The 18,148-nt window shown below is 38.4% G+C and overlaps 1 protein-coding gene across 2 annotated transcripts; it reads right to left on the reverse strand.

Moving 5' to 3' along the window:
- Positions 1-2,162: 2,162 nt before the first annotated feature.
- LOC135250983 (glycine receptor subunit alpha-2-like) lies at positions 2,163-16,017 on the reverse strand. 2 transcript variants are annotated; one of them, XM_064327884.1, is made up of 9 exons: positions 15,245-16,017; positions 13,282-13,418; positions 8,365-8,432; positions 6,894-7,117; positions 6,097-6,179; positions 5,188-5,325; positions 4,810-5,024; positions 3,978-4,127; positions 2,163-2,717 (listed from the first exon to the last, which is right to left on the reverse strand). In XM_064327884.1, exons 1-9 carry the CDS (start codon positions 15,307-15,309, stop codon positions 2,433-2,435), a joined length of 1,365 nt encoding a protein of 454 aa, XP_064183954.1. In that variant the 5' UTR covers positions 15,310-16,017; the 3' UTR covers positions 2,163-2,432. The 2 variants fall into 2 exon arrangements, with proteins under 2 accessions (XP_064183954.1, XP_064183955.1); XM_064327885.1 differs by lacking the exon at positions 15,245-16,017 and having other exon boundaries at positions 8,365-8,392; positions 13,282-13,344.
- Positions 16,018-18,148: the final 2,131 nt, after the last annotated feature.

Genomic DNA, 18,148 nt, shown 5'->3' on the forward strand with positions numbered 1-18,148 from the left:
CACCTTGCATTTGTGTCACTTCGTTAAGTGACCTGGCGCGATTCCTTGGTTCAGTAGTCACTGCGATGTATTGTGCAGTTAAAAGGAACGGGCAGTTTTTATTTATTTATTTTTTTAAAGCGAGCAGGACAGTCCACCCTCATGTTAAATTCTTTTTTCTCTAATCAGACTGGTAGAAAGCAAAGTGGGTAATCAATAAGGAAGTGTCTAATTAGACCGGTAGAAAGTGAAGTGGACAACCGATAAGGAAATCTCTAATTGAACTGCGGTAGATAGCAAAGTGGGTAACCAATAAGGAAGCATAGAGAGTGCCATTATGGTGATGAAATCCCCATGAGCATGCAGGGATTCCCACATGGCTCAAGAACTGGGTGCTCTACAGACCACACCATACATCTAACGTGGAACAGGCAGTTTAGAGGAAAATAGGGAAGCAAGTAGTAAATTGACAAACTAATATCACAATTTCATTTTGAAAGAATTGCTTCAGAATTTGGGCCCAGCACCTTGTTGTTTTTCTTATTCTGGTTCCTCTGCCAGTTCTCTATCAGTAGCAGGCAGGTCGAGACTTCATTCAAATGTCAAGTTCATCAATAAGATGCTTATTAGGTATTTGAAGGCATTCTTGAGTCAACTGAGTTCTCAAATTCGTAAAATAATTTAAAAATCACCAATATAATGTTCATATCTTGGTGCAAATCTTCCCCTGTCTATACCAAAATATGCAGTGTATATTATAACTACGCAAGCTTTGATAAAATGAAAGAAAATGTTTTATCAAAAAAAATGTTTACATCCTAACTGTTGTTCATGTGTAAGGCCTTGGAATTGTCATGTGACCAGAACATTCTAATTTTTGCTCAGAGAATTGTTAATTACTCCACACACCCTTGGTACTACCCTTGAGCTTCTGGTAGGCCAATCTGATGCCTCAAAATCAAACTGAACAATACCTTCCATCTTTCAAAACCATACAAACAAAAAACAATTCTTAACAGTAAATGCTGACCAGTATGTTAAAACTAGAGGTGAGACTTTTTATGATTAGGTTATTTGTTCTTGCACTTACTGGAGTATGCTGGAGTATTTTTTTTGAGTGCCTAAGCCAAGTAGATGTGATTATACTACCACAAGTGAGCAAATATACATAAAAGCCAATGTGAAACATATGTGCACACACGCGGAAGGTGACGATATGTTTTCTGATTCTGCCATCCAACTCCAAGGTACGTTTCAGTATACAAGCCTTCACACCAGCAAATAGTTTCGTTTAAACATCCTTTACCCCAGCATAACCATTAATAAATCAGGACAAATGGATACTATAAATTGATTTTAAAAAATATTTTATTTTTAAAAGGAACCCGCCATTTCAGCAGCCTCTGCCAAGACTACTAAAGCTCCGTCCATCTTGAGTCCTGGATGCAGGTGCTCTTCTGCCCAATGGTCAATTGACGTACAAACACTTGTTGTCAGCATGAGGTCTGTAACAACTTGAACTAACTTTGAATGAATAATAGAGCATTCTAAATAGAAACATCCATTTACGCATTTACGCCTGTTCTTTGCTCTTACCAGAAAACGAATTCAGATAAGAAAAAAAGTTGAATAACTAAATGTTTGTGGAAACGTTCATAAGCACAGATAACAATCAAATTTGATTGTACGTCTGTTTTGTGAACGAGGCCCAATGCATTTACCAATGCGTGCTGCTTCAGTAACTGGCCCTGTAAAATAGCAGAATAATTTTATCAAGTCATTTTTATGCGACAACTGACCTTTTACCAGAAAACTCTTACTAAAACACTTTTATTTCAAGTTCCAATTAGATGCACACGTACATGTAATGACACAAATATGTACGTGGGAAAATAATTATTTCTAATGCTCGCTATCTAGTAAATAGAGCTGAGTGTCATAACAATACTCTTATATAAATTACACTATGCTGCCCTTCCATTTAAAATGGCCTACACACAAATACAGTAAACTGCACTGTGCATTAATCCATTAAAGAAATGCTTCTCAGCTTCAGCTATATCCAACAAATAGAATTGCAACATTGACTCAGAAAATTGGGTCCATTATTAACTACTGTACATTGAGTCCGGACTATAAACAGTGTGCTTTGTGACATCGACTCACACAAACTGCCTTAAGTATTAAAAGTAACAAATACACAATTTATTTTACACATAATCACAACAATTTTACACATATTTTTCTTTTATTCCTAAATTTAACATCTGTCTATTTGTTTATGAAGAACACATTTCCTTGGAACACATCACGCTTTATTAGCATCTCCTATCCCCAGGGATTCTGAATTGGACATTATATTTTATTCACGAGGGACGTGAGGAAGATTAAGGTGTACTCTACATATTTTTGTCCTTATATGGCTTTTGGCGAAGTCCCACCGGACAAGGCGTTCAGTCTTTGTGGATGTCTTCGTGCCAGATGATCTTATAGGTAATCCAGTAGAAGACGTTGAAGATGAGGAAAGCCAAGGGAAAGACCGCCCTGGATATGGTGTCGATCCTCTTCGCCCTGTCCACGTACTTCCTCTTCGGGGCGTCGTTTTCTCTGAGGGGCGGCGGTGTGTCGGGCGTGGCGTTCAGCGTAGCGGCCTTGCCCGCGGTCCCGTCCTTGACCGGGAGGCATGGGCTCATTTCGTAGGCCGGTAAATTTAAACGCCCTTCCCTCATGTGTTCATCCTGGCAGTAAAGAATCGAACAAAGATGGGACACGAGCCTCAGCACAGGCACTTTCTGACATCATGAATGAAAAATACGTCTTGTATGTAAATTAAGTATAGATGCGGCAGTGTACAGTACATGGTGCACACAGTTCAAATGCATGTGGTGGCAGTGCAGTACAATGGTTAGGGAACTGACTGTGTACCCTCAAGCAAGGTACTTCATCTGATCTGCTTCAAATCTCCATCTGTATAAATGGGCATAAATAAGTTAGCTGCGTTTAAGTGCCTCTGGATAAAAGTGTCGGTTAAGCGCACGGATGCAAATGAGTGTGACTTTTAATTCCTGCAGGAAGCAACAAGGCGTGTGAATCCATTATGTACCCATGTGTCCTCAAAAAGGGTAGCCAGCAGCTAAACTCCTCCTCCCAGCTGTGTCTCAGGTGTAGCTGTGTCTGAGAGACGGACCGTGGCACCTCTTTATAGATAACGCCCACGGACAAATTCAGCTGCTTGGACGGAGTTCATTTTAGGCCTCCTTCCTCTAACCCACTTCGGCACCATATACAGGAGTAAACTGGCATTACCTGATGTACTGTTAGGCTGTCCTTTCTTTTTACAAAGTTGATATTTAGACCTTTTGAGATATTTAAGATTTAGCATTATTGGAAATGAAGGCATGCAGCAAACCAAATGTTTTGCAAATATTTGATACCAGTAGTGCCCGACAAAAGCATGGTAAAGGTAGAGTGAAATTTTTGATATATAATGACAGAATCTGGATTTGAGATCAAACTGAACATGAGACAAAAGTACAGACAATCAGCTTTTATTTCATGATATTTACAAGTTAACGGATGACTGACAGGTGTTAACTCCTGCTCAGGTTTTCCTTTTGCATAGATTTCTCAAGTCATTCAAACATCAGTGAGAGTCTAGTCTTGATTTTAGCCTTTGTTTTTATCTGTGGTGATTGCATTTGGAGTCAGAACTATACACCATCATCAAGACCTGAGAAATAACTATGTCTGGCAATGGTTACTGAGATGCTGGAGTCACCACGTCTGACACCAGCAATTACAGCATGATCAAAGTCGCTTAGATCACGCGTTATACCCATTCTAATGTTTGGAGGAACAGGCGATTTGCATTAATGTGTACCTAATCAAGTGGCCACTGACTTAATGTGTCTGAAATATATATATATAATCAAAAGAATAATCAACAAATGGTGATTTCAGGTGTTGACAGAACAGCGCAGATTCCTGAAAATTCTAACCTTCTCTTGTCGTTTTTGTCTTCGTCTCAACCGGAGGAACTCCTTCTGTTGCCTGGAGACAAAATTAACTCCAGCGTATTCCAGTAGAGCAGCAAACACAAACAGAAGACACACGGCCATCCAGATGTCAATAGCCTTCACATAGGACACCTGTCAATCACAACACAACCAGTCAGCTCTCGCCTCACACTGGATAATGCACATACATTTTCCCCACTGCTGTATGTAATGCTCATAAAGGTGTAACCGATTTCTATTTTTGGAAAGTGTGGACTGACAAGAGCATCATAACCACTCACATCAAACGTAACACATTGCTGGAGTGTAAAGAGGTCAACATTTTGACACTTGTGGAAACTTAACACTTATTGTACACATCTGTGTCACCTGTCATCGCAGCCTGCCTTATCAGTAAGTACATGCCTGACAAGCATGGATGCATGCTGTAATCTGTAGTGTTTTAAAACCTTGTGTTGTCACCTTTACTAAAAGAAGTTATACGTTATAAAATTTACACCAATATGTGTCTGATAAATGTCCTGTCAGTGCTGCAATGAACAAAATGCCAAATCTGAAAAGTGAAACATTTTGGAGATTTACCCATAACGTTAATTGGACCATTAGCCCTGCTGAGCAGAATATAATAACAGCACAAGTCAGTAGGCATGGACGGCCCAAGGTGCTTAAGATTATTAACATTCTATGGCTATTGGCTCCTTTGATGTGCCAGGTTACTTATCCAATAGGAAGCAGAACGTGTTGTGCTGGACAGTTTGTGAGATTAGTGTTTCTCAGGTGTTAAGTCAGCATTCGCCTGAACACCTGGACTAACCTTCGGCAGCGAGGCTCGGGAGCCGGAGCTCTGGGTCGTCATGGTGAGCACCGTGGTGATGCCCAGGGCCACTCTGGCGGGCGCGGCGTCCATGTTGATCCAGAAGGACACCCAGGACAGGATGACGATGAGCAGGCTGGGGATGTACATCTGGATCAGGTAGTATCCCATCTGCCTCTCCAGGTGGAACTTCACCTCGATGCAGGTGAACTTACCTGGGAGCAAAAGCAGGGCAAGATACACGGCATCAAATATAAAAAGGATTCTGTAATGGAGAAGCATTGTTTGTTTTCTTTTGCTTATCGCGTATCACTCTTATGGTCATCTCATTGATTAATGCACCGCAAATATCTGTATTGCTTTACTGTGCCCTCTTACCTGTGTTGTAGTGTTTGGTACAGTAGCCCAAATCCTTTTCATCTCTCATGATAAACTGAGGAAGGGTCAATCCTTCGGACACCTGCACTGGACCCTTGTCAAGCCACTTGAAGATGAGATCGTTCATTGTGTAGCCGACTGGAGGAAACAAATGGATTCAAGGAGGATGTTGGCATAGTGTTCTAATCTCCAGTGGTATGTAGCAAAAATTATTCTAAATGCTTATAGAATCATATTGGAAAATAGTAATTCATGTATTAGGTATTCATTAGTTTTCTGGATAATAACCATAACTTAAGTGTATGTCACAACTGAGTAAAAATTGAGAAACAGTGCAGTCATATAATTTTCTTGCACTGAATACTTATAAGAAACACTTTTTTCATTATTATTAGGTAGAAAGAACACCATTTTTGCTTCTTTCATGTTTCAGTTCAGTGAACTTTGTGAAACCAACAGGTTGAAATAAATAGTATAGACACACATCACATCACATTTACATCAAAATATCTGACCTTTTCTAAATATTGGCAGTTGAACGATGGTAAAAAAAAAAAAAAAAAAACATTATCTGCAAACCTGTTACATCAATTTAATTTAGTGATAACCAGATGGTTGAATTAATTATGTATGCTTGCTGCAGTGATGAAATATTCTGCAACTCTACATCCACTCTGTATCAATTGCAGACTGAGACATTTGTGTAATGTAGAAACTGCAGCCAATTTTGTTTTGGATGCTGATTTTTCATGGAAAATTCACTGACACCCATTACTGACATTTATGTTGCCCTTTGGTAGTTTTCAACTCAATGTACAATAATACAACATGTCACTTCTTTCTAAATGCTACACATGGTTCACCTCATTAAAATGGCATTTAGCAGCAGTGAAATGAGCAAGAACTCACAGCTCTCCAACTGCATGGTACAGGTCTGCACATCCATGGGGAAGTTCTTTAGATCCATGGGACAGGACAGAATGAGTGTCAGCCTTAGAAAAGAGAAGCATTTCAACATATTGACATTTGATTGCACTATTTATATTTGTAAATGACACAGCGGTAAATACGCTACATGGCCAAAAGTATGTGGACACCTGACATCCAAAATCTCTTCCAAAATTATGCGCATCTTTGGCGTCAGGTATTAATCAGTTTCAAGTGTCATATTCCTGTTCCTAAAGCATCATAATAACCTGACTGCATGTTTAAATCCTGCACAATCATTTATTTTTGCTTTTTTGTTGCAAAAAACTTGAAAAGTCGACTGAAAATTGCAGTTATGGAGGACGGCTACATTTTCCCATCATCCACTGTTGCTACACACCATGCCAATACAAAGCCTACCTCCCTACATGTTTACACATACTGTTTCAACAGAAACCAGGCAAATTATGTGACCAACCATTCAGTAAAGTAGTGTAGCATGCAGAGTGATGTAAAAAAAGAAAAACTGCAAAAACCTTCAAGCTTGGTTAATTGAGCTTGATCAATTATGAGTCAGAGCTGCATACTGAACATCTATGATTGGTGAAATTTAGGAGTAAGCCAGACATGTTGTACACAGCAGGTTTGAAAATTAAGCTGGGAAATGAATTGGTAAAAAAATAAATAAAACAAGCACGCTTCGTGAATCCAGATGCCCACTCGAAAGCTAATCCCTCACAACTAACACAAGAAGTTGATGACTCAGAATGGTGAATAACCTGATGCTGTACAGCACGTTCCCATCCTTAAAGATCCTGAGCAGCTTGTTGTCTGTGGTGACATCATGGAAGTTGGCTCCCTTCTCGTTGGCAAAGAAGAGGTCGGGCTTCCAAATAGAGTCCAACATGGAGGGGTCCAGGTCCAGCGAGTCATCTGGGTACTCGCTGTACGCCAGACGCGGATCGTTCCACTTCTGCCGCAGAAAGATGTTTACCCTGTAGTCCTAAGGAAGCAGCAAGATTTGGGAGTGAGGCTACATGATCTCTTCAGATTTATTCAATTGAGCACTATTATCTGAAAGCAAACAGTGGCCACTTTCCACACTGGCCAGCTGACACTCAAAATTGCACATCAAGGTAGAACTGAAAAAATATTGCAAGATGATACTGTATCTACTGTAGCTAGCTGGCTAAGTGGCCAATTCAAAATGAAATGTAATTATGCTCTTCCCCTTCTCTCATAGAATGACCAAGTCATAACTTGGCCACAGAATGAATCCACCTTAGCAATATTTACCTCCTCTGAATTCATGGTAGGTCACAGATAGGCTACACATGCTCACGTAAACCTGTACAATTTTTAAAAATGTAAATGTTTTTTGGGTTTTGTTCTTTACATGAAAGCTGTGTGATACTACGATAAAAAGTTTTTAATGTTTAAAATAACTTGGGTATGTGTTCTATTCTTATACCCGTTAACAGTACTATGACTTTCCAATTAGCATACTTAATTGTGAAAATGAACACTACATTTTTAGAACATTCAGATGGGTCTGTCCTGACCAATTTGCTAAACCTCTGGATGTGTTTCATTTTGATGGATTTCAATAAAGCGACCAGACTTGTTATGTTCTGGCTTCCTGAGATGCAAGCTTCTCACAAACGTTGCATTAATCAACACGTTTTGTTCTGAGAGGTGTCAAAAGCAGTAACGGTGAGTTCCTGTCTGGCATTCGGAGTGTGAATTAATCACATAAACCTGAGTTTAATTCATTTACGAGAAGTTTGGGGCAGGAGTGCAGACGACATTATGATTTTGCCCTATGGAACATCTGACACTAACTTAACCTCATATCCCCTGGAAGTGTTGACACATTTGAAAGGCAAGAGAGATTGACGTGTTAGACTGGGTAATGGAGCGAGGCTGAAGGGTGGGACAGAACGGTCGGTGCGATGTTCCCATCAATGATAGAAGTCAAGTGTTGCTGGGATTGTTACAGGTTGGTAGTGAAAATGAAAAGGCGACTCTTTGAGGTTGTATAGACATGACAATTAGGCACTCTAAACAAGTACAGCTGTAGTGTCTACATTCCTGGATAAAAAGGATGATTTTTTTTTTAATCAAGAGAAACTCCCTGACTTTGTCCCTGAAGTGTTGCTGATGCCATTATCAGATAGTCCTGTAGGCCAAATGATAAATAACACATTTTCTACCACACATGAAGTAAAACTAAGATGGGTTGACACTTACCATAGTTGTCTCTGTGACTGAGCCAAAGCTGTTGATAAAAATATTGCAAGTAACGTTTACAGGAGGACCTGTGGAATGCAATGAGAATGTGATGATGCATGTTGAAAAGTAAAACACGATCAAATAATTTACTGCAAAAAAAATGACTCATTTCCCACATGCATCCAGGAAATAAGTCATTTCTCATAATATGTAAATTTATGTAAAAGCTGTTCTTATTTATCCCACTGCTGGAGATATTAATATATCAGAAAGTAACCATATATTTGATTGAGCTACTGTTGATCGTAGCGTTATATCAGAATTCTATGACACTATGCAAAATAATAATTATGATTAGCCATGGTAATAATGAACCTCATTAAGCATGCAACATATTTTCCATTTGATTCACAACAAGCAAATCAACAAATAAAGTTTAAACATTCGATTCCTTTTGCATCTATTCAAAGCACAACAGTGAAGCCTTTCATTTCAATACATTAATCTAACATGCCTCTTGTTCTTCTTCCAATGGATTGGCTGTATCACATACAATTGAAAAAATAACTATATACGACAGAATAAATAACATTTAAATGAAGAAAATGAATGTAATCATTTTAATCTTTGTAATGGAGACATGGGATATCAACTAAAATATAATGACAGCTAGGAAAAGGGAAAATGTGGAGACACCAGTACAGTGGTAAATACTAGTATTGTTCTCATATACACACATGCCCCATTTGTGTAGCACTGGGGCATTACAGTGAGAGCTGATGCACAATATTCAGTTTGTAATTAAACAGTTTCGTAGTGTACATTCAGGTTTGCTTAGTGGATCTCTTTATGCCAGGTGTTTTACATTGTTTAGTGTTTATCTCTGACACCCTGGGAATAATTTAAGTAGCCATTTTCAATTCCCTCGCCACATGGTACAAAAACAATGCCCCACTTCAATTTTAAAGCGATTAAACTGTCCCTACAGGAGTAGCTGGCAGCCTCTGAACAAACACACCCACACATACACAAATACATAATAACCCACCAGATTTGCACACATGCAGACACTCACATGCACACACAATAAATGGACAGTACTGTTTACTAAACTCGAAATTACACTGGAGTATAGCATTTTAAAATTGAACATAATGGCTGCATTATTTCTGAGTTCATCATCAATGTTTAATGTGACTAAAGCTCTATTTGTCACTGGTCTTATAATGTGGCTGCAGTTGATATTAGTGGGAGAAATACAACTCCATACAGAAAGATGTTCTTCCAACTATAAGTGATTCCCTTGAGCTGCCCTGCTAGCATCTGCTGTTCAAAATCATCAGCTGGAGGTTTGAGGTTTGGACACAAGCTTATAGAGTGGCTCAGACCTCTTCCCAATGACTCCACTGTTCTTAAAAGCCAATATTGCATGTAAAACCAGTTAAAGCAAAATGGCTTGTGCTTTAACTGTCTTTAACCTGCTTTAATGAGAGTCCATAAGAATGTGCATGTTATCAGAGACAATTAGATACTGAGCATTTTATTGTGGATGAATATGATGAATATCTTCCCAGCACCTCTCGGCCTGCTCATAAAATCAATCTCTTGACCCATGTGATCTGTGTAGATTCACGGGAGAATCACTGGGTCAGTGATACCTGAGAGCCCAGACAGAAGCCAAAACCGGTGGAAAATAAATAACAAGCGAAAGAAAATTGGCTACCTTGAATTAATACTGAACATTTTTTTGCCCAGCATGTATTAATTTACTGCGTAGCACGTATGCAGCAATGTTGACAATGTAAGGAAAACCAGCATTGCGTTACAGTAATAGGGCTACAAAAGCGGTGGCCCTGCTACTATAATGTAATGCTGGTATTTCTTACATTGTCAACATTGTTGCATACGTGCTGTGCAGTAAATGGATACATGGTGGGCAATAACATGTTCAGTATTAATTCAAGTTACTTTGAGTCCAACTGGGAATAAATGTACTGTGTCAGTACTTTAAAAAGTAAGAGTTTTCTTAATGGATGTCTTGCTGTGTGTGTACTTTTTAAATTATTATCAGTGTGTAATAGTAAAGTAGACATCATTACAGATGAGTAGGGCCACAAGTTTGTCTCCACCATGTGACCTGCTGGGATTTAAACTTGCATTTACATGGTTATCCTCCAGGGGTCCCCAGAGGCACTCCAACAGCACAGTCAAGTGACTAATCATACAAATGAGTTTCTAATTGACACATTTACACAAACAATTAGTTTAATATGGGGAGAGTCAGGAAGGAAAGTGAACATGGATGGAAGTTTAAATGCTGAAAAAAGCTTGTTTTTGAGTCAGTGGTCCTCACTCCTGGTCCTGGAGAGTCACAGGGTCTGCTGGCTTTCGTTGTTGCTCAGCACTTGAGTAGCACAGCAAATGATCAGTTAAAACAGTTGATTACAGTTCGTTCAGATCACCTGGTTTCTTGGGTCTGAATTAGTCACTGATCTCAACAGACTCTGTGGCTTTCCAGTTCCAAGACTGACTATCACTGCAGTAAAAAGAAAAAATCCATGAGGTGAGGTTTCGTCCAGTTTATTCAGAACAAATTAAGCTAATAAGTTCAACAACCAGACTCGGAATTCTGTAGAGCCCAACTTAGGGAAATAATGTAGACAAGACAATGGTTTGGAAAAATGATATATATTTTATTGGCTATGATAATGAATATATGAATAAGCTCATTGGAAACAATAATTAGCATAATATGAAAAATAATATTATACAAATATTAAGAGGAAATTCTGTGATGGCTAAACAGAGGTTAACAGTACTTCCATTTAAGGACGGCTAATTTGTGCTGCTAATCACAGCCAATCACACTGCTTCTAAAAAATCTAACATGCCCCTGTACAACATATAAAATACTGTAGCATGTCCACAGTAGGAAGTAATGACACAAAATTTAACGTGTGTGTCGCTTGTAAACATCACTATCAATAGTCGTCTGTGCCTAATCAGTGTTAATTACTTTATCAACTTCCAGCTGGCGGAGGACTGAAGAACCATACGAGAAAACAAGGGGAGACAACCTGGTGGCCCTACAGGTGAGCTAAGTTTTAGTTTGAAAGTGAAACCACGTGCAGTATATGTGTTAATCTGATTTGCATACATGTACTCTGGTAACGATAAATGGGCTTCCCATTGTCTTCTTTAAGCATATGCTGAAGGCTAAAAGTATTGACAGGGCTGCTGTGACTTGTGTGGCTTATCAGTTGTCTGTTCTTAATTAGTATCCCTGCAAACTTATATGCAGACTTTCTAATGGTGCATTAATAATGTCTGATCACAATGATAATGGATAATATACGGCCTTGCTTTCACACCTCTGCAAGAATGAAAACATGTTTTACTCAAGGATTGACATGCTGACATACTTGTATCCTTTGAGGATATAACATGCTAAATGTCTGCATTATTCTGCTATATTCTGATTTGTGTTAGATTATACCAAAAAAATAGGCTGAAATGGGCTGTATCTGACTTTGTTCTGATTACCTGAGGTGGCAAATGGGATAATTGTTAATGTCACACTTACAACCACGCAAGAGGGAACCTCATCCTTAATGCATACTATCAGTCTCAGGATATAAAAAAATAAATAAAACTTGATAAAAACAAGGACACACTGATCAACTTTACATGGGGAAATCCAGACCTGAACTTCTGGAAAGTGCCTGTATTAAGGATTCAAATGTTACATATATCTGTCCTGCAGAGTTCTGACTCCTAGCCTGACTTCTCACTTTGTAATTACAATTTCAGGGACTAATAAAATGCATTAAACAATGACACAATTTCTGCTTTCTTACATTATTCCATAAGCACTCGTTACTGAATATATTATGAATATGTTAGGTGAAGTGCTGGCTGAGCAGCTCACCAATGGGAAACAAGCAAATCAAGGGAATTTCCTCATGATAAATCTTTTTGATTAATTATGTCAGACACATTTCTGAAAATATAATAATCAAACAAATTGAATAAAAAATTTTTTTTTTAATCATTGCACACCTCCAAGAAAAGCACTGAACAAATAAAGTGATACTGTAATAATAATAATCCTCCTGCTATTATTATTATTATTATTATGCGATCCCTTTCAGAAAAAAATTGAAAGCTCTGAAAACACTGGTTTATGGTGCTATTTACATAATTTCCTCTAAGACTATGCCAATAGAAAATACAGTATCTAAGTTTCTGCTTCCACTACAGAAAAATTATGTTTTTTCTAATGAGATTGGTAAAGCAGGAACACTCAGATTGCATTTCAAGGCTCTTGAGCCTTTTAAATTACTCGTCTTGAAGAGGACAGGAATCATTATCTTGATTTCTTTCATTGGATAGAATCACTGGAAAACCCTGATTAGGAGATTAATTCTCAGCGCCTCAAAAGATCTGGATTTGTTTCAACTGAGCAAAAAATTAAATGAGGTCTTGTAAAGAACAGAGAGCAATTATGGTCATTTGAAGTGTTACTACATATTTATACCCCTTTTTATAGCCAACATTCATGTTTGATTTGTTTAAAACTTAAGTTGAAGCCTATTGAGCTGCACATCTGCTAATGTGTAAGACAATTTTAGAATTAAGGTAAATGTGGAAAGTAAAAAAACAATAAGTGCATCTCAATATAATTGGAAGTTGTCTAAATAGTTAACCATAGTAAATTCCATCCATTAGAGAGGTTCAGATATTTTATAGTGGTACAATTATTTTTAGGGTTTAACCATTAAATGCCAAATAAATTTGAGTGAAATGACATTTGAGTAAAATTACCTCCGTAGTGGAGCACTGCTATTAACTTTTACTGTCCAGTTGATAATTGTGGGTCAAATTGCATGCAGAGCAATCAAACATTTGGCAGTAGCATTCAAATGAAAGTTGTACCTTTGAAATTTGGCCTTATCCGTGCATCATAGCCTGATGTCCTGCCCATTAGTTTGTCCAAGAAATCAGAAGGAGACATTGTCTGGGAGGAGCCTCTTCCTGGAGTTCTGAAGTCTTGCTCCTTAGCACATACACATCTAAGAAACAGAAGAGAAATATAAGATCATATCACTGGTCAACCAGAATTATTCATGATGTTTAAGTCATATTTATTTTCACACAACTATTATATTTTCCTACTGAAATCCTACAATTTAAAATGAATAGCTAAAAGTACACTGTAAAGATGCATAAGTCCAAACTAGGCTATCGGTCCTGTTTTGCAACCATTTCATCATTAGGATTAGATGTCAGATGTCAACCTACGATAAGAAAGACATGAGACTAGTTTCCTTTCAGCAGTTTCAAAGATTTTCTAACAGATCATATTCACTTACTGGTTTAGCCATGAAACAATGTAACTAATCTTGGGCTGTAAAGTTCAGCTTTGACACAAAGTAGCCACTTTTGAAGTGTAAAGGTCAGCAACTTTAGCATCTTTGTCTCACGCTCTGTGCATCCATGGGACAACTTCTTACCATAGAGATTGGCCATTGGTTCAAATTAAAACGTAATCTAGTTTCTTACAGGTGGTTAACTGTCTTTGCCCCAATCAGTATTCGCTGACCATCTTAGATTACCATACCAAAGTACAGTAGCCTACTGTCTCACCACTCTTTCATTGTACTCTTTTCCATCTTGGCCATTAACTGTTTTTCATATCCATATTCATATCTTTTTTTTGTTCACAGTTCAGTGCTCAGTGTATTTCATTCACAGTGCAAGTCCAAACATAAGGCTCTTCAAGCTCATGATTTTCAAAAGCCTTTCATGGATCACTATAGAACACTTCCCTTCCAAACTAGACTCTAGACTTTGACAAAACAGCACTGGTGATTCCATAGTATAACTGCTTTAGAACACGGCTGTCGTCCTTGGTACTGCTGAATAAAGTAAATTTTGTTCTTATGAAATATCAATTTTAGCCAATTTCTTTTTTAAATCTACAAAACCAATACATGGCATTTCTTGATTTATTATTAGATTGCAATTATGCAAAGGTTCCCTTAAAATCAATTCAATGCATAATATCACTTTCATTTCTGACAACACATTAAATTCATCTGAATTGTTCTCATGCATGGATAATTAAATCTGACCCTCAAATTCAAATCCAGCGCTGCTTTTTTCTCTCAGGTAATTTGCAGGACAGTTAGTGCTACTGATGGTCCAGACAGACTTTATATCTGGCTCCCAGTTAAAAAAAAAAAAAAAAAGAGGGTGGCGATTTCAATAACAGGGTTCTAGTGTGTAACCAAACTCAAATAGTATGAGTGCTACTGTTGCTACAATTTCCTTCTGTTTGTCAATTAAAGTGCCATCATCATCATCATCATCAACGTCATCATCATCGTCATAATTACATTGATTCTGATGATATTATTTGTGGGTTGTCCCTGCTAAAGATCAAAGAGCACCAGAGATTACAGTATGCATGCATTTGTTGTTATCATCACTGCTGTTGTTTAGCAACGTTTGTGCCTTGTTGTAATGCCATAAACCAAACTTTCACTTCTCCAGAATTACTTTTTCAGGAAACTGTAATCACTTCAATTCTTTTTTCCAAAGAGCCATATCAACAATTAATGTAACAACACTATATCATTTACAGATACACACATTTGTTTGTACTTCTGAAGGCATAGTAAAAACAAATAATACAACAAAACGCATACACACGCGGATGACTTTACCGATAACTAATTTCCAATCACCAGGAGGTTGATTGTGTCAAAGGGCTCAAATCGCACATCATCTAAGAGTGAAACAACAAATGTACGTCCAGAAATGCGGTTTGAATTATATCCTTTCTACGTGATAGAGCACTGTACAAGACGGACATCATAGCAGGAGTTCCACATACCTGACACTGGTTTCTATGAAACACGCACATACGATTGTCAATAATTTTTCAAAGGGGCAAATCATTCCTCTTTATCTGTGTGGTCAGTTTTCTTCAGTTCTGATTTCGTCCATGGACGGATGTTGGTCAAGTGAAAAACACACGAGACAATATCGTTGAGCTTCTAACTAAAGCGCAATTAGACGTTTTCGTGGGAAGCAAATACGCGGGAGACATTCCAGTCCTTGGAATCATAGTCCTAATTCAGTTTGGTGGAACAGTGATACCCACGCACAGTATAATCAAGAGTGAAAAAACGTCCGCAAATATTACTTGTGAAACACTAAGCCATTACTTCCATAAAGAACCAGTAGTCTCTGACTGCACATGGAGAACATGAAAACATCATCAAAACGTAGAACTTGAATAAATTCCATTCGCTTTTGTCATCTCAAGGGACATATCGGAAAACTAATAGTCTATCTAAGGTGTGGAGTGCAGCGACTGACTAAACACGGTAACAAGCATGATCTGCGGTTGAAAAGAGGAACGCGCGGTCGCGCGCTCGTGGAATCGGACAGATTCCTTTTGCGTTAAGATCCTAGTTCCACCGTGCGCAAGCGCGCAAACAGCTAATGGACGTGAATAGTCCCGAAATATCATAAATACGATAATTTCCGAAAACGGTTCTTTCTGCAAAGAATTATGTTCAACAAGTGAGCATTTTAACAACATGTAAGACCTGCAACCCCGCATTACTAATTGTACATTGATATCTGTCGACTGGACGTTTAATTTAGGTAGCCTAGTGCCCACGCACACTTACAGTTATAGTAACGGTGTCAAATCCGTGTGCGTTTTTTAAAATAGAAATGTAGCTCTCTCTATAGAAGTTCTATGTAGCTTCTCCGCGAAGTAATAGCAGAATTGCTCTTCAATAGTACACAAAAAGCTTGCCAGATGACTTCCGGAGTTAATTTATCTGATACTTCTACTTTAAATACTTCACAAGTTTGTTTCACTGAAGTGCAGCATATCACATGCAAATATGCGCCCACTTTAAACACGGGCCATGCTAGTTTTAATAAATAATTCGTAAATATGAATTGTTTTCTGTTGTGTTTTTCTATATTGATGTTGTCATAATTTTTCACAAACTAGAAACGTCATCAATATACATTTTTCAAGGAAATGACAAGGACAACTGTGTTTACGACTTTGTTGCAGGTTCAAATTTTAAATTCGGAAGAGCAGCTACGATACAAAAATAAAATACGAAAACTGAAATTGTTTCGCCAAATGCTTAGCTGTTTGGACGTGAGAGATATGACTTTCCGCAATCTCTGAACAAATAGCCGAACACACAACCCGAAACGGCAGGATAAGGCATACTGCAGTTCCAGCCAGAATTGAATTCAAAGGAAGAAAATGCGTGCTGCGTGCATCCAAGCACATATGGTGAGATACAACATCCTCCTGCGCAGAAAGTGCATATTCATCAAGGTGTGAGGAATACAATTACACACAGGCTATGAAGCATAATTGCACAGCCGAAAGGCACACATAACCGTGGAGGAATTCTGACGTAGCTAATGGTGGAGGAATTTAGACTTTTTTCCCTCATCAAATAAAAATTTCAATACATGACAGACCAGTACTATACAAGCAATTTAATTATAAATGATAATAAATATAATAATAACAATAATTACTATACTAATATATTTATTCTGGATGTCCATCGAAGCGTGAAAGAGTGAGTCAATCTGCCTACAACCAACGGAACTACAGCATAGGAATATGCCTCTTCTCTGTTTTAATACGATTTGATTAACTGACATTTTCCAGTCGTATCTCAAACTTACACAACTATTTACTTTTCCCTATTTCGTAATTTGAGAGGTATATTCACAAAATGCCAATCGCCAGATGCCTTCAGGAATGTATTAGGAACCCTTGGTTGCCCGGGAAACAGGCGTTCTAACCACATGATTGAGAATGAATACTCACAGCCCAGGGTCATGTTAGTGGGACGGCTCGGCCCACACAACTGGCTGCGAATCCTGGTTTAATTTTGAAGTCGCCTTTCACACATGCCCCAAACCACTTTAAATCTTTAAATGTTTAGTATTTCATTTGATTTTGATTGTCATTCAATCTATGTTTACAATGCCTGTGGTAGTTGGAGTTGTTTTTTAAATTAATCATAAACTGAGATGCAACTGTGTTTCAGTTTTCAAAAAGTGTAGGTTTTTCAGCAATTCAGTTCATTTTCTTTGCATTTTTAAATGACACATGTTGTGCAAAGAAGGTACGATTCCACCTGAGGACTTAACATACCACCAAGGAAAACATCCACAAAGAGCATGATCACTGGGTCGTTTCTCAGGGATCCCCAAGCATCTGCCACAACAACATGCCTACTCAGAGGCATTTTCCCTGGTACCCTACGAGGCTCATCGGTGATACTTCGGCACATACACAAAGGCTTTTGGAGAAAATAATATATTTACTTTGGCTTCCTGCATGTCGAGAGTCTGAGTGCCTCTCTGCTAGCCTACCATCCCAGGTCTGAAATTTCAGAGCCATCCTAAGCACTGAAACCCCTGCGCTGCCCAGGTGCTGAAATGCAGCAGCGCCCCACTGGCCAATTTCAGGGGTGTGAATGCCTGTTATTTCATGCAGAATAATGCAAGAATGAAGGGATTGGGGCTGAATAAGATTGCTCTTCTGTGCGAGGCAAGTTTCAGCGTTGTTCTTGGTTCAGCGTAATATTTGACTCAAGTTTGGCGGCGTGCTCCTGAATGCTTTCCAGCTCATTCACTGAAATCGGCTGATCCCACAAATACAGCAGCGTATGAATGCATTTGTTTTTGGACATGTGCCTGTCATGGCCCTCGCTTAAATGTATAATTCCCAAGGGCA

The sequence above is a fragment of the Anguilla rostrata genome, chromosome 3 (genome assembly GCF_018555375.3).
Source record: "Anguilla rostrata isolate EN2019 chromosome 3, ASM1855537v3, whole genome shotgun sequence".
Classification (NCBI taxonomy): Eukaryota; Metazoa; Chordata; class Actinopteri; order Anguilliformes; family Anguillidae; genus Anguilla; species Anguilla rostrata.

What these genes read in the sequence shown, in the direction of transcription:
- LOC135250983 (XM_064327884.1), bottom strand. Translation starts at nt 15,309, where the DNA reads ATGATTTGCCCCTTTGAAAAATTATTGACAATCGTATGTGCGTGTTTC. An exon ending in CAGTCACAGAGACAACTATG is followed by an intron (nt 7,118 to 8,364) that starts GTAAGTGTCAAC and finishes CTGCTTCCTTAG; the next exon opens with GACTACAGGGTAAACATCTT. An exon ending in CCCGAGCCTCGCTGCCGAAG is followed by an intron (nt 4,128 to 4,809) that starts GTTAGTCCAGGT and finishes TGTGATTGACAG; the next exon opens with GTGTCCTATGTGAAGGCTAT.